The sequence below is a fragment of the Caenorhabditis elegans genome, chromosome I (genome assembly GCF_000002985.6).
Source record: "Caenorhabditis elegans chromosome I".
Lineage (NCBI taxonomy): Eukaryota > Metazoa > Nematoda > Chromadorea > Rhabditida > Rhabditidae > Caenorhabditis > Caenorhabditis elegans.
This window is the reverse complement of record NC_003279.8, coordinates 896489-912041: the sequence shown is the minus strand read 5'-3', so window position 1 is coordinate 912041 and position 15553 is coordinate 896489. Positions and strand designations below refer to the sequence as shown.

General features: G+C 34.5%; 2 protein-coding genes and 1 non-coding gene across 5 annotated transcripts; all 3 read right to left on the bottom strand.

Annotated features, from left to right (window-relative positions):
• Positions 1 to 852: 852 nt before the first annotated feature.
• Positions 853 to 4594, bottom strand: Y95B8A.4 (Protein EMP46). The gene is made up of 5 exons (NM_058390.6): positions 4483 to 4594; positions 2622 to 2800; positions 2202 to 2362; positions 1909 to 2151; positions 853 to 1101 (listed from the first exon to the last, which is right to left on the bottom strand). Exons 1-5 carry the CDS (start codon positions 4547 to 4549, stop codon positions 909 to 911), a joined length of 843 nt encoding a protein of 280 aa, NP_490791.3. The 5' UTR covers positions 4550 to 4594; the 3' UTR covers positions 853 to 908.
• Positions 4595 to 4671: 77 nt separating this feature from the next.
• On the bottom strand, positions 4672 to 14756 carry gpa-16 (Guanine nucleotide-binding protein alpha-16 subunit; the record flags this gene model as incomplete). 3 transcript variants are annotated; one of them, NM_058389.4, is made up of 8 exons in its annotated part: positions 4672 to 6308; positions 7198 to 7431; positions 8531 to 8660; positions 8713 to 8789; positions 8852 to 8939; positions 11242 to 11429; positions 13693 to 13863; positions 14687 to 14756. In NM_058389.4, 8 exons carry the CDS (start codon positions 14750 to 14752, stop codon positions 6189 to 6191), a joined length of 1074 nt encoding a protein of 357 aa, NP_490790.1. The 3 variants fall into 3 exon arrangements, with proteins under 3 accessions (NP_490790.1, NP_001293186.1, NP_001293187.1); NM_001306257.3 differs by lacking the exons at positions 8713 to 8789; positions 8852 to 8939; positions 11242 to 11429; positions 13693 to 13863; positions 14687 to 14756 and having other exon boundaries at positions 6189 to 6308; positions 8531 to 8557; NM_001306258.3 differs by lacking the exons at positions 8531 to 8660; positions 8713 to 8789; positions 8852 to 8939; ... (1 more) ...; positions 13693 to 13863; positions 14687 to 14756 and having other exon boundaries at positions 6189 to 6308; positions 7198 to 7425.
• On the bottom strand, positions 5561 to 5703 carry Y95B8A.18. The gene has a single exon (NR_101518.1). It is a non-coding gene; the product is annotated as a small nucleolar RNA Y95B8A.18 (small nucleolar RNA).
• Positions 14757 to 15553: the final 797 nt, after the last annotated feature.

Genomic DNA, 15553 nt, shown 5'->3' with positions numbered 1-15553 from the left:
TCATGCAAAATCAGTTCTCGACTCCCGAATTTTTTGTAGATCTACACGGTAGATCAAACCGAAATTGGACACTCTGAAACCACGTGGAAGAGTAAAAAACTCGACCGCGGCCATAAAATAATTTTTTGTGATTTTTTTAGTATGAAATATTGAAAATTGTAGACATTTGCCACTGATTTTTTTTTCAGAAACTATAGATTTTTTTTGTAAAACAGGGCGTTTTGCTAGTAGAAGAGGAAAGACTAGGCCGCGTCCATTATTTAACTTTTTTTTTTCAAATATCAAATCTAATACTGGATTTTCACTGAAATTGTAGAAACTCTTAAGATTTTGGCAAAAGAGCGTGGTTTATTCCTTCACGTGGTGTCAGGTTGTCCGGTTTGATCTTCAAAAAAGCGGGAATTTGTTGCAAAATCAGTGGAGAACTCAGCGTCCTAAATCCCGCATTTTTTGTAGATCTACACAGTAGATCAAACCGAAATTGGGGGCACGTGTCTGCGCTATCATCTTTTTGGCTTGAATAATTTGAATTTGGCTTATTCATGTCCACGACCCCCTGCAAGTTGACCTATAAGATTCCCGCAATTTTTGGAGGTCAAAAATTGAGGGGTTCACCTATAGTACTGTAGGATAACGGTACATAACATGTTGTATCTCATTTCTACATGTACACGTGATGCCAGACGTCCCATCACGGTTTGATCTACAAAAAATGCCGGAATTTTCGCCCAAAAAATATGTGACGTCAGCACGTTCTTAACCATGCAAAATCAGTTCCCGCATTTTTTGTAGATCAACGTAGATCAAACCGAAATAATCCACTCTGACACCACATGCATATATGCAAAAAAATTTTTTTTTTTTTTTTTTTCAATTCCTTTATTTCAACACAGATAGACTAAAAAGTTCTATTTCGCCTGCTTCTCAGTCTTCTCAGTCTTCTCATCAGTCTCATCCGATTCCTGCTTCTGATCTCCATTCTTCACCGTCGAGTTGAACTTCTTGAAATACTTGAAAAAGAACAAAAAAACGATGGCGTTGACGATCACTACCATACCGAAACCGAGGTGAATGAACGAGAGACGTGCCCAAGAGTAGATTCTGAAACAATGCATTTCGGTTTGATCTTCAAAAAACGCGGGAATTTTGCGGCCGGAAAAATGTGACGTCACACGCTTTTTGTGGTGCGAAACTACTCGAAAACTGATAAAACCGAGACTCTGCACGGGCTTCTGTGGCTTCCCTCATCTTGTTTTTCCACGTGGTGTCCGGCTGTCCTAATCCGGTTTGATTTACAAAAAATGCGGGAGTTTTTCTTCCAGAAAAATGTGACGTCAGAACACTTTTAACCATGCGAAATCAGTTGAGAAGTCGGTGTCTCTCGTCTCCCGCATTTATCAAAGATCAAACCATAATTGGAGACTTTGACACCACGTGTTTTTCGCGCTCCATTGACAATCGCCTGCTGGACCGAACCGCGACGCTCGTCTCGTACAAGAGGGAAACCAGAGAGCGCCGTTTGAACTCGGCGAGCAATCGCGCTCTAGCGCGCAAAACAAGCGGCAACCCCGGAATTTCAAAACTTTTCGGGTGTTTTCCAGTGGAGCGCGATTGCTCAGCGATTTTTTTGTTGCAAAAACTCACGGAATCTGAATCGATACCTGGCGTACGCAAGTGTCGATAAATATGCGAAAATCACGAGCCGCGACGCGACACGCAACGCAACGCGCCGTAAATCGACTCCGAATTCGGCAAGCTCTTCCATTTCAAAATATGAGGACCTCGCTGCTTGACCTCCAAATTTGCGGTAAACTTACACGAGGCTGACTCTCGCAATTTTCAGAGATCAAACGACGCGGTGTCCTCAGCGGAAGCGGAACATCGGAGTATCGTTTGGCACAAACTCACTCGCTACGTTGTTTAAGTCTCCGAGTATCCTTCAGCGTCTGTGTCCACTCCGTCGAGTTATTCACCGCCGCCGCTCTTTTCGTCCGAATTTTCTGGCACTTTTTCAGCTTCTTCCCCGAATTCTCATCAATCAGCGCTGCTTCCCTCTTCGATTTTTTCGACTTTAAAACTCGCGGTTTCGACTGATCCCCAAACACGATCAACGCACTCTGACTGTTCGCTGGAGCGCAGATGAAGTATACGCTGAAAAAATGGTTGCGATGGAGCGATATTGCATCTCCAAGCCTGCTAACCGAATAAAGTGATTCAAATCGGGTTTGATGGTGGTTCCGGTGTATGACAGCTGATATTTATCACCGTTTTTCATGAAATAGTAGCTTCTCATCCAAAAATTGATCACAAGAAAGTGTTCCGTATTGTTGAATTCAAGGACACGCAGAGCTTGTTCGGCACCCTGAAAAAGAATCGATAAAATCGTTACGAGACACAAATTGAATTTTTCGCGCTCCATTGGCAATCGCCCGTGTACTCCACACGGACAAATACATTCAGTTTTACAACTAAAATCGAGCCGCGACGCGACACGCAACGCGCCGTAAATCTACCCCAGATATGGCCGGGGCCTAGTTCGGCAAAAACTCTTCCATTTCAATTTATGAGGGAAGCCCGAAATCCGTGGGAAATCGCGTCGAGACCCGTAAAAAAAGTCTCACAGTCTCATATCCGTTTGTCAGATTCTTCAATCGATTTCCGAAGCTCATAAGAATTCCTTTTCCTTCGAGATCATTTTCCCTCCACTTTGGCGATTGTCCGTCATCGATAAAAAGAAATTGGCGTGGCGAGTTCACATTTTCCTTCTCCAAAATCGCCTGGTCCTCTTTGATACACGTGTCTGAAAGGGTAAATGTCGTGGCGGGACCCGCAAAAAAATGCACGGGCTTCTGGCCTCGCATTTTCGCGCTCCATTGGCAATCGCCTGCCGGACGGGAGAGTCGTGTACTCCACACGGACAACTACATTTAGTTTTACAACTAAAATCGATCCGCGACGCGACACGTAGCGCGCCGTAAATCTACCCCGGTCGTGGCCGCGCCAAAATGACCTAGTTCGGCGAAAACTCTTCCATTTCAATTTATGGGGGAAACCAGAAGCGCGTGCGCTATTTGAAATCGGTGAGCAATCGCGCTCCAGCGCAAAAAAAAACGGCAAACCCGGAATTTCAGAAATTTTCCGTTATTTTCACTGTTTTTAATGATTTCACAGTCTCCTCGGCGTCGAATTGGGCTGGGGCGCACTTGCACATTGGCACAGCCGGGGGAGGGAGTGAATCTTTTTAGTGTTGAAAAATAAACTTCGTCGTTTTTTAGCGTTGAAACGAATTTTTTCGCAGATTTCGAACTTAACATTTGTTTATTAGCACAAAATGAAATGAAAGACCATTAAAAGAGAAAATTTGGTCAAAAACTGAAGGAGGAGTAGGGATATTAAAAAATCAACGGTAAAAATGGTGTTTCTCTGAAGAAATCATATTTTTCTTGTATATTTCAAGTCACCCACCTTCGCGATCATCTTCTTCATCCTGAAGATAATTATCAAAAGAGGCGGGGCTGTAATTTTGGAATTCTAGCCTATTTTCCGCGTAATTTCTGAATTTCGGAGAAATCCACAAAATGCGCTAGCAAAAACGCGAAACGCGCCAGTAAGCAGTTTTTTGTGCGCTTTCGATGACGAGGAGACTGTGGATTTTCACATAAAAACCATAAAAACGACGAAACAAAAAGTGAAAATGTACAAAAACTTCACTCATATGGGCTACTTATACGGCGGGCTTCTGGCCTTGCATTTTCGGCGCTCCATTGGCAATAACCTGCTGGACAACGCGTGGGAAAGTCGCGTGTACTCCACACGGACAAATACATTTAGTTTTACAATCAAAATCGAGCCGCGAGGCGACACGCGACGCGCCGTAAATCTACCCGCCGACCCAAAATGGCCTAATTCGGCAAACTCTTCCATTTCAAATTAAGAGGGAAGCCAGAGTGCGCCGTTTGAACTCGGTGACCAATCGCGCTCTAGCGCAAAGCAAGCGCCAAACCCGGAATATCGAAAATTTTTAATTATTTTCGCCGTTTTTATTGATTTTCACATAAAAACCGTTAAAAACGACGAAAAAAAAGTGAAAATGAACAAAAACTTCACTCATACGGGCTTCTGGCCTTGCATTTTCGGCGCTCTATTGACAATCGTCTACGCGTGGGAAAGGCGTGGTCCACCTAACCGCGACGCGGCACGCAACGCGCCGTAAATTGACCCCAGCCGTGGCCGCACCAAAATAGCCTAATTCGGCAAACTCTTCCATTTCAAAATAAGAAGGGCGCTTGAACTCAGTGAGCAATCGCGCTCTAGCGCAAAAAAAGCGGCAAACCCGTAAATTTCAAAGTTTTCGCTGTTTTTATTGATTTTTCCTCGCTTTTCGTCTTAAAATCATAGAAAGCGACGCAAAATTTTGGCCTTTTTTTGAAGTTTCGCGCTGGAGCGCGATTGCTTAGCGATATTTTGTTGTAAAAAACTCACGGAATCTGAATCGATACCTCGCGTACGCAAGTGTCGATAAATATGCAAAAACCACCAAAAAGCGCATTACGTTCTCAATTTACAAAAACAAGGACTGAATTCTTCCGAAATTAATTTTTTTTGGAGAGGCAGGGTGGGGGGACAAGTTTTTCACGCTAAAATTTTTTAAAAATATTTTTCAAATTTTTAAAAAGTTCGGAAATGTTTACTTTTTGAATCAAATGGGGGAATTGTTGTCGTTTAAGCGAATACAATAATAATAATAATATAAAATGACGCGATATTTCAGACAGTGAAAGGTTGTAGAGATATACCGGTAAAATGGATTGGTTTAGGCTTGGGCTTAGGCACGTGGTGTCAAGGTGTCATTTTGGATTGATCTACACGTTGATCTACAAAAAATGCGGGAGAAGAGACGCAGACTTTTCAGCAGAGGATTTCGCATGGTTACACGAGTGCGCTGACGTCAGATTTTCCCGGGGGAGGAAAGATTCCCTCATTTTTTGTAGATCACAAACCGCAATGAGACAACCTGACCACCACGTGAAACCAGGGGTGTGCGGCAAAAAATTCGATTTTTCAGAGAAAATTGGAAAATCAGAAAATTTTGGGATTTTGGTTTAGGAAAATCGGAAAATTTTGATTTTTTTGTCAGGGAAAATGGAAAATTTTGAATTTTTTTGACTTTTTTTCATGGAAATTCGAACATTTTTATTTATTTTTTTTAAAGGAAAAATTGAAGGAAAAATTTTTTTTCATTCAAAAACGAAAAATTTCGATTTTTCTGGAAAAAATCGACATTTTTTTATTTTTCTTGAAAAAATTCAAAAATTGAAATAATTGGATTTCTCCAGAAAAATAAATTGAACTTTTGGCTTTTCACTCTAAAAAACCCAAATTTTTCGATTTTTCCGTAATAAAAAATCAATAAATCAAAATTGTTCGAATTTTTCCTTAAAAATTGAAAATTTTTGGCTTTTTCCTGGAAAAAATCAATTTTTTTTTCGGTAAAAAAAAAATCAAAAAATGTCGAAATTTTTCGTTTTTTCCTCAAAAATCAATTTTTTAAAGTTTTTTTAAAGCAAAATTTGAAATTGTTAGGCTTTTTCCTGAAAAATCCAAATTTTTCCAATTTTTCTGAAAACAAATCCAAAAAATTCAAAATTTTTGGATTTTCCGGAAGAAGCCAAAAAAGAAAACATTAAATTTTCGATTTTTCCTGGACAAAATCGAAATTTTACGATTTCTTTTTTGGAAAAAGCCCCAAATTTTTCGAATTTTTCTGAAAATAATCGAGATTTTTTGATTTTTCCGGAATTAAAATCAGAAAAATTGGTTTTTTTTTTCGTTTTTTTAAACACAAATTGTAATTTTTTGGCTTTTTCCTGAAAAAATCCAAATTTTTCGAATTTTTTGTAAAAAATTTAAAAAATATCGAAATTTTTCGAATTTTCCGGAATAAAAATCGAAAAAAAAATTGAATTTTTGGCTTTTCCTCTAAAAAACCCAAATTTTTCGAATTTTTCGATTTTCAACGACACCCTTGGAATTTCAGGAAAAAAAAAGAAAAAAAAAGAGAATAACCGTAGCATTGAACAGCGGAGACGGGAGAGAAGAGTTGTGTGTGGTCAATACATAAATACCGGAAAATGTCTGGGAGGGGATTTTGGGGGGAAAAAACGGAATTTAAAATTTAGCGGAAAAATTTAGTAGAGCCCGCACGTGCGGAGGTTATCTCGAATGATAATGTCGGTGACGGCATCGAAAACGAATCGAATGTTGTTAGTGTCGGTGGCACATGTGAATTGGGTGTAGATTTCTTGATTCTGTAGAGATGGAATTGATTAGGAAAAATTGAAGATTTTCCGATTTTCATGAAAAAAAAATTCAAAAATTGAGTTTTCTCACTGCAACTTTTTCCTCACGAGGGACGAGGAAAAGTGGTTTCTAGGCCATGGCCGAGGGGCCGACAAGTTTCAGCGGCCATTTATCTTGCTTTGTTTTCCGCCTGTTTTCTTTCGTTTTTCATCGATTTTTTTCGTTTTTCTTAATAAAACTGATGAATAAATATTTTTTGCAGATGCTAAATCAATTTCCAAGTAAAAAAATTATGCATTCAGTGGGCAAGCAGCGGTGAAACAAGGGCAATGCAATATGATGGATTACGGGAATACAAAACCTAAACTTTTTCTGAAACATGATACATATGCTGCTTAAATGCTGAAACTACCTGATTTTCATAACGAGACCGCTGAAAAGTTTTGAGGTTTCCAAAATTCAACTTTTTTGGTGAAAAAGTCGAGATTTTCGCACAAAAAGTTGAATTGTGGAAACCTCAAAACTTTTCAGCGGTCTCGTTATGAAAATCAGGTAATTTCAGCATCTAAGCATCATATGTTTCATGTTTCAGAAAAAGTTTAGGTTTTGTATTCCCGTAATCCATCATATTACAATGCCCACTTTCATCGCTGCTTGCCGACTGAATACATGATTTTTTTACTTGGAAATTGTTTTAGCATCTGCAAAAAATATTTATTTATCAGTTTTATTACGAAAAAACGAAAAAAATCGATGAAAAACGAAAGAAAACAGGCGGAAAACAAAGCAAGATAAATGGCCGCTGAAACTTGTCGGCCCCTCGGCCATGACCTAGAAACCACTTTTCCTCGTCCCTCGTGAGGAAAAAGTTGCAGTGAATTCAAAAAAACCACCAACTTTCTCTCCAGTAGTCCTCTTATTCATATCCTCAAACTGTTGTTGAATGTACGCAGAAGCTTCTTCGTAATTATTGGCGCCCGTATATTCCGGAAAGCAGTGTGTGAGTGGAGATCGAACGATTTTCTCTTCGAATAAGTCTTTTTTGTTGAGAAATAGAATAATCGACGTCTCGACAAACCATTTATTGTTGCAAATCGAGTCGAACAGTTTTAGCGATTCTCGCATTCGATTCTGAAACGCAAAAAATGTGGTGAAAAATTAGCGAAAATCATCGGTGCAAAAATCGGAAAATTTTTTCCCGATTTTTTCGATTTTTAAATGAAATTTGAACGTTTTTCGGTTCAAAAATCGAGAAAATTTTGATTTTTTCATAATTTTCAGAGCGAAAAAAATTTAAAAAAATTAAAAGTACGCTAAAATTCTCAATTTTCGTCGATTTTTGCGAAAAAAAATGGCTGAACCTGAATTTAGTCAGGAAAATGTGGTTTTCGCAGAAAAAAAAAAAAGAAAAATTAACAAAATTCGGCGCAAAAATCAGAAAATATCGATTTTTTCGCTTTTCATTACGCGCGACCACAAAATGCTGAGAATCCGTCATGCACAACATATTTGATGCGCAATTATATCTCGTAGCGAAAACTACAGTAGTTCTGAAAATGACTACTGTAGCTCTTGTGGGTCGATTTACGGAAATCGTGTATTAATCGATAAAGTATTTTTTTTAGAAACACAAAAATGACAAAAAAAAACGAAAGAAAATTGAATTGTTTCGAAAATCGAGAGTCCTCCCGTAAATCGACACAGTTAACATTAATTTTATTTAATTTAATGGCAACTGTGTCGATTTACGGGAGGACTCGATTTTCGAAACAATTCAATTTTCTTTCGTATTTTTTTTGTCATTTTTGTGTTTCTAAAAAAAATACTTTATCGATTAATACACGATTTCCGTAAATCGACACAAGAGCGCTACAGTAGTCATTTATAGAATTACTTTAGTTTTCGCTACGAGATATTTTGCGCGTCAAATATGTTGTGCAATACGCGTTCTCAGCATTTTGTGGTCGCGCGTAATAAATGAAATTCGAACGTTTTTCGGTTCAAAAATCGAGAAAATCACTAAAAAATCCTTAAACTACAATTTTAACTCAAATTCTGAAATTTTCCATGTAATTAACTCAATTTTTCGCCAAAATACGCTAAAATCCTCAATTTTTGCCGTTTTTTGCCAAAAAAAAAACCATTTTAACCAAGAAAACCGAGATTTTCACCGAAAAACCCTAAACTTGGGAAAAAAACGAAAAAAAAGCAAAAAACTCGAAAATCGCACCGTCTGACAATCTTCGACAAGAACCATATCATATTCTGACAGTGCAACGCAGAAAATGAGTGCCGTCACGTCTTCGAAGCAATGAATCCACTTTTTTCGTTCGGATCGCTGTCCGCCAACGTCGAAAACCCTGAATTTCGGCGACGATTTTTTCAATTTTTTAAAATTAATTTTCCCCCTACAAAAATAGGCGATCTTTGTAGACAAACTGCGTCTCCACGATTCCTGTTGTCTTGATTCTTGTGCGGAGAATGTCATCCTGCAAAGGAAATTTGAATTTTTAGTAGTGGAAAAATTTGTGAATTTTCCAGTGAAAAATACCTGTGTGGGAATGTAATTAGGAGCACAAATTCTGTCGAGTTGGCTCAGATAGTAGCCGGCCGAATCGTTGAGCTGATATTCGCGTGATCTACAAAAAAAAAGTTGTTAGAAATTATACAGTTTTTTTTTTCATAAAATTTTGTTACAGGTGGCTCCAAATTTTCCCCTGATTCGAATATCGATGTGAAAAAATCAAAAAAAAAATTTCCCTGATATTATATTTAAGCTAGAAATCGCCTAAATTTCATTTGCCTCCTACATGAGATTTTTCAAATACGCGCCCAAATAAATTATCCTTGGTGCACGTTTGCCTCATTTAATTTTCTCCATATTTATTTTTACTTTATTCAGTTTTTCAGCTATTTTCATTCATTTTTATGCAAATAAAATGTTCAATTCACACGGAAAAATTTATTTTTCAAAAAAAAAAACCTATAAAATACAATAAAAATGAATGAAAATAGCTGTGAAAAACTGAAAAAAAAGTAAAAATAAATATGGAGAAAATCAAATGAGGCAAACGCGCTCCAAGGAGAATTTATTTGTGCGCGCGTATTTGAAAAATCTCATTCGGCGATTTCAAGCTTAAATATAAAATCAGGGATTTTTTTTTTGAATTTTTTCACATTGATATTCGGAATCAGGGGAAAATATGGTACCAAAATGACCAAATATGCTGATAAACAAATTCAAAAAAATTTTCTAAATTTTATATGATTTTTTGAAATTTGGAAAAATCAGAGGCACCACGTTTTGAAGATCTGTTCAAAAAGAAGATCTACGAAAAAGAAGATCTACGAAAAGAAGATCTACGAAAAGAAGATCTACCAAAAGAAGATCTACATTTTGAAGATCGACGAAAAGAAGATCTACGAAAAGAAGATTTACCAAAAGAAGATCTACATTCTGAAAATCTACGAAAAGAAGATCTACGTTTTCAGGATCTGACACCGTGCCAACTGCGGTTTTCTCGATGAAAAACGTAACAACGATGCTCCGATGTTACGCGTTGCGTGTCGTTAAGCGTTTCTTCAAGAAGAAAATTTCAAAAAATATCTTTCTGAACGCAAAACAACACGCGACGCGTAACATCGGAGCATCGTTGTTACGTTTTTCATCGAGAAAACCGCAGTTGGCACGGTGCCAGATCCTGAAAACGTAGATCTTCTTTTTGAACAGATCTTCAAAACGTGGTGCCTCAAAAATCTCAGTTTTTGCCTAATTCCTATTTGAATTACCGCCAATTGGATTTGTTCGATGGAGCGCGCTTGCACAATTTTAAATTTATTTATTTTATTTTTTGTTATTTTCCACCGATTTTTGATGTTTTCGGTGTATTTTTGCTTGAATTTTAGAGAAAAAGTCAAAATAATTGCAAATTTCTGATTAAAAAGCACGCTTACAGGCGTAAAAATGAAAAAGTAACGCTTTTAAACGATTTCGAACCTAAATTAATTAATTTCACTGATCTACGCACGCGTACAGGCGTAAATCAGTGAAATTAATTAATTCAGGTTTGAAATCGTTTAAAATCGTTACTTTTTCATTTTTACGCCGGTCAGCGTGCTTTTTAATCGAAAATTGCATTTATTTTGACTTTTCCCCTAAAATTCAAGCAAAAATACACCGAAAACATTAAAAATCGGTGGAAAAAACAACAAAAAATAAAATAGATTAATTCAAAAATGTGCAAGTCCATCGAACAAATCAAATTGGCGGTAACTCAAATAGGAATTAGGGGGGAAAACTGAAATTTGTCCAATTTTCAAAAAATCATATAAAATCGCGGAAAATTTTTCTGAATTTTTTCACATCGATATTCGGGTACAGGGGAAAATTTAGAGTCATTTAAAAATATTTCCCAGAAATTTTTTTTTCGAATTTTTGACAAAAATTGTTTTTTTTTGGTAAAACTATTTTTGTGTGGGAATAAGAGTCAGAAATAGCCAAAAAATTAAATATTTCTGAATTTTCCCGGATTTTGAGGGAAAAAAAGCTATTTTCTAGCGGAAAAGGGGCTCCAAAATTTTTTTTTTAGAATTTTTAGCGGTTTTTGAAAGTGTGAGCAAAAAATAATTCGATTGATTATTTTAAAATATTTTTTTTTTTGGAATTTTAAATTTTAATTAGCTCTAATAGATAATTTTCAACGAATATCAACGAATTTTTCATCGAAAAAAGCGGTAATTTTCAGCGAATATGACCTAAAAAATCGATTTCATTGAATTTTTCATGGAAAAAACGCGAAAAATGCTCAAAAATAGTCCAAAATCGCAATTTTCTGGGATTTTAACGATTTTTTCATGGAAATAAGCTAATTTCCACCGAAATTTCTCGATTTTCAGCGAAAATCCCTCGAATTTTCTCAATTTTCAGCGAAATTTCGCCACCTTTCGAGCGCTTTCTGAATTCCCGAATCGGACCAAACACTCTTCATGAGCACGACGAGCTCTTCGGGCAGCTCATCCTCTTCGCCTGTTGTGCTGAACATTAGAAGCTTTCGGGCATCTGATTCGTGATCGAGTGTGGTGAAGCTGATTTTTAACTGCTCCATAGCGTGGATGATGGCGTTGAGAGACTGGAAAATTGGACGGTTTTGGGGTGAAATTCGAGGGAATTTTTGGGTTAAAATTTGGGGGTTTTTTGGTTAGAAATTGAACATTTTAAGCTGAAATTGGGGAAAATTGGTGTAATTTTTTTGGCCAAAATTAGGGATTTTTCGCCTAATATTTTAGATTTTTTTTGGAAAAAAAAGAGCATTTTTGGCTATAATTTGGTAAATTTTGTGCTGGAATTAGAGTTTTTTTTTGTCAAAAACAGAGCATTTTGGAGTAAATTCGGTGAATTTTTTGGGAAAAATTAGGGATTTTTTACCTAATATTCTAGAATTTTTGGTAAAAAACAGAGCATTTTTGGCTATAATTTGTTTAATTTTTTGGACAAATTTAGGGATTTTCTCTTAATATTCTATTTTTTTGGTAAAAAACAGTGAATTTTTGGCTATGATTTGGTGAAGTTTCTGCTGAAATTAGAGTTTTTTTTGTCAAAAATCGGTGAATTTTTGGACAAAATTAGGGATTTTTCGCCTAATATTTTAGATTTTTTTTGGAAAAAAAAGAGCATTTTTGGCTATAATTTGGTAAATTTTGTGCTGGAATTAGAGTTTTTTTTTGTCAAAAACAGAGCATTTTGGAGTAAATTCGGTGAATTTTTTGGGAAAAATTAGGGATTTTTTACCTAATATTCTAGAATTTTTGGTAAAAAACAGAGCATTTTTGGCTATAATTTGTTTAATTTTTTGGACAAATTTAGGGATTTTCTCTTAATATTCTATTTTTTTGGTAAAAAACAGTGAATTTTTGGCTATGATTTGGTGAAGTTTCTGCTGAAATTAGAGTTTTTTTTGTCAAAAATCGGTGAATTTTTGGACAAAATTAGGGATTTTTCGCCTAATATTCTAGATTTTTTTTGAATTTTTGAGTAAATTTGGTGAACTTTTTGCTGAATATGGCAGGTTTTTTTAGTCGAAAATTGGAGAATTTTGAACAAAATTGGCAAATTTTTCGGCCAAAATTAGGGATTTTTTGGCCAAAATTTGTGAATTTTCTCCTAATATTGTAGGTTTTTTTTTTGTGAAAAACAGACAATTTTTGAGTAAATTTTGTGAATTTTTTGTTGGAATTGGAGTTTCTTTTGTCAAAAATTGGTGATTTTTTAGCCGAAATTAGTGATTTTTCGCCTAATATTTTAGATTTTTTTGGTAAAAATCAGAGAGTTTTAAGCTGAAATTGGAGGTTTTTTTTGTCAAAAATCGGTGAATTTTTAGCCAAAATTAGGCATTTTTCACCTAATATTCTAGATTTTTTGGTTAAAAAGAGAGAATTTTTGAGTAAAAATGGAGAATTTTGGGCCAAAATTAGGGATTTTTTGAATAATTTTTTAGACTTTTTTGGTTAAAATTTGGTGGATATTGGGTAAAATTGAAGAATTTTGAACAAAAATCGGTGAATTTTTGACCAAAATTAGGTTATTTTCGCCTGATATTTTATAGATTTTTCTGTTAAAATTTGGCAAAAAAATTGGTGAATTTTCAACAAAAAATAGGAGAATTTTTGGTAAAAATTAGAGTTTTTGGGCGAAATTGGGTAATTTTTGGTTTAATTGTGTAATTTATGCATTTTTTAGCCAAAAAAGGGAGAATTTTGAGCAAATTCGGTGAATTTTTTTGTCAAAAATTGGAGAATCTTAAACGAAAATTGGTGAATTTTTTGGCTAAAAATAGCGAATTTTTTGGCTAAAATTAACGGATTTTTTGGCTAAAAATAGCGAATTTTTTGGCTAAAAATAGCGAATTTTTTGGCTAAAATTAACGGATTTTTTGGCTAAAAATAGCGAATTTTTTGGCTAAAATTAACGGATTTTTTGGCTAAAAATAGCGAATTTTTTGGCTAAAATTAACGGATTTTTTGGCTAAAAATAGCGAATTTTTTGGCTAAAATTAACGGATTTTTTGGTTAAAATAGCGGATTTTTTGGTTAAAATAGCGGATTTTTTGACTAAAATTAACGGATTTTTTGCCTAAAATTAACGGATTTTTTGGCTAAAAATAGCGAAATTTTTGGCTAAAATTAACGGATTTTTTGGCTAAAAATAGCGATTTTTTGGCTAAAAATAGCGAATTTTTTGACTAAAATCAACGGATTTTTTGGTTAAAATAGCGAATTTTTTGGCTAAAATTAGCCGATTTTTGATTAAAATTAACGGATTTTTTGGTTAAAATCCACGAATTTTGGTCAAAATTGCCAATTTCCTGTCATTTTTCAGTGCATCGGAGCACTGACCAAAATAATATTTCCATAAACGACGCCTCTGAACACTTTTCTCTCTTCAGTCGTATATCCGACGTCGTGAATGATACGCATCTGCTTTAAAATCGTCGATTTTCCAGACTCGCCGGCTCCCAGGAGCAGAAGCTTGATGGTTCGCATTGAGTTCTCGCCGTCTTCTTTGAGCTGCAAAAAAATTTGGGATTTTTAGCCAATTTTTCAGGGTTTTTTTTTCCAAAAAAAAACAACAATTTTATTGATTTTCAGGCAATTTTTGAATTTTTTTGAAATAAAAATCTAGTTTTTAATGCAAATTTTGGGATTTTTGGACTTTTTATAAGCGAAAAACTGTTTTTCGTGGTTTTTATTGATAATTTTTCAGGTTTTCTACAAAAAAAAAAACTTTTTTTAAATTGATTTTTAGGCTATTTTACAGTTTTTCCAGAAAAAAAACCGATTTTTTATTGCTTTTTAGGTAATTTTTCAGATTTTCTAGATAAAAACCAATTTTTTGATAATTTTTCAGGTTTTCTCACACAAAAATCGATTTTTTGTTGATTTTTTGGCAGTTTTTCAGATTTTCTATTTAAAAAATCCAATTTTTTATAGATTTTTAGACAATTTTTCAGGGTTTTTCCCAAAAAACCGATTTTTTATTGATTTTTTTCGTAATTTTTCAAATTTTCTCCCAAAAAATCGATTTTTATTAATTTTTTAGACTATTTTTCAGATTTTCTACAAAAAAAACTGATTTTGAGTAGATTTTTAGACAGTTTTCCAGATTTTTTAAGAAAAAAAATCCGATTTTTTTATTGATTTTTATGAACTTTTTGAATTTTTTAAAAATAAAAATCTAGTTTTCACTGCAAATTTTGCGATTTTTTGAGGTTTTCGAGCAAAAATTCTAGTTTTTAGTGAAATTTTTCGGTTTTTGAAGCAGTTTTGATGATTTTTCTATATTTTTTCACAAAAAATCGAGTTTTTTCAACGAAAAATCCCCAATTTTTACCAATCGATCAATCTTCTTGGATCTTCGTTTCGCTGCTTCATCCTCCTGGCTCATAATACACCCCATTGCGCTGAAAAAAAAGGGAATTTTATGTGAATAATATCGGCGATTTTAGGTGAAGAAAGTTGAGAAAAATGTAAAATTCTGTAGAAAATGGCTAAAAAATGGGGTTTTTTCGGCTTTTTTCAGAATATTTTAAGGTTTTTGGGCAATTTTTATTGAAAAATTGACGATTTTTGTCAATTTTTGCAATATAAGAGCTCAGAAATGCTCATTTTTGTCGAATTTTTAGGTGAAAAACGTCAAATTTCAAGGAAAAACCTCAAAAAACATGCCATTTTACTCAAAATTCGAAATTTGTCAGTTATTACAAGATTTTTAGCGTTTTTTTTTTCGGAAAAATGCTCTAAAATTTAAAATTTTTATTATTTTTCAGCGAAAATGCTCTAAAAATTCAAGATTTTTAGTATTTTTTCAGAAAAATGCACTAAAAATTGAGATTTTTAGCATTTTTCCGAAAAAAATGCTCTGAAATTCAAGATTTTAAGCATTTTTTCGAGAAAAATGCTCTAAAATTTAAGATTTTTAGCATTTTTCATTAAGAATGCTCTGAAATTCAAGATTTTAAGCATTTTTTCTGGAAAATGCTCTAAAATTTAAGATTTTTAGCATTTTTCCGGGAAAATGCACTAAAAATTGAGATTTTTAGCATTTTTTCTGGAAAAATGCACTAAAATTCAAGATTTTTAGCATTTTTTCCGGAAAAATGAGAATTTTTCGCTGAAAAATGTCAAATTTCACTCAAAATTCGATATTTTTCAGACTTTGAGGTTATTTTTTCTTAAATACAAAATGAAAATGTCGAAT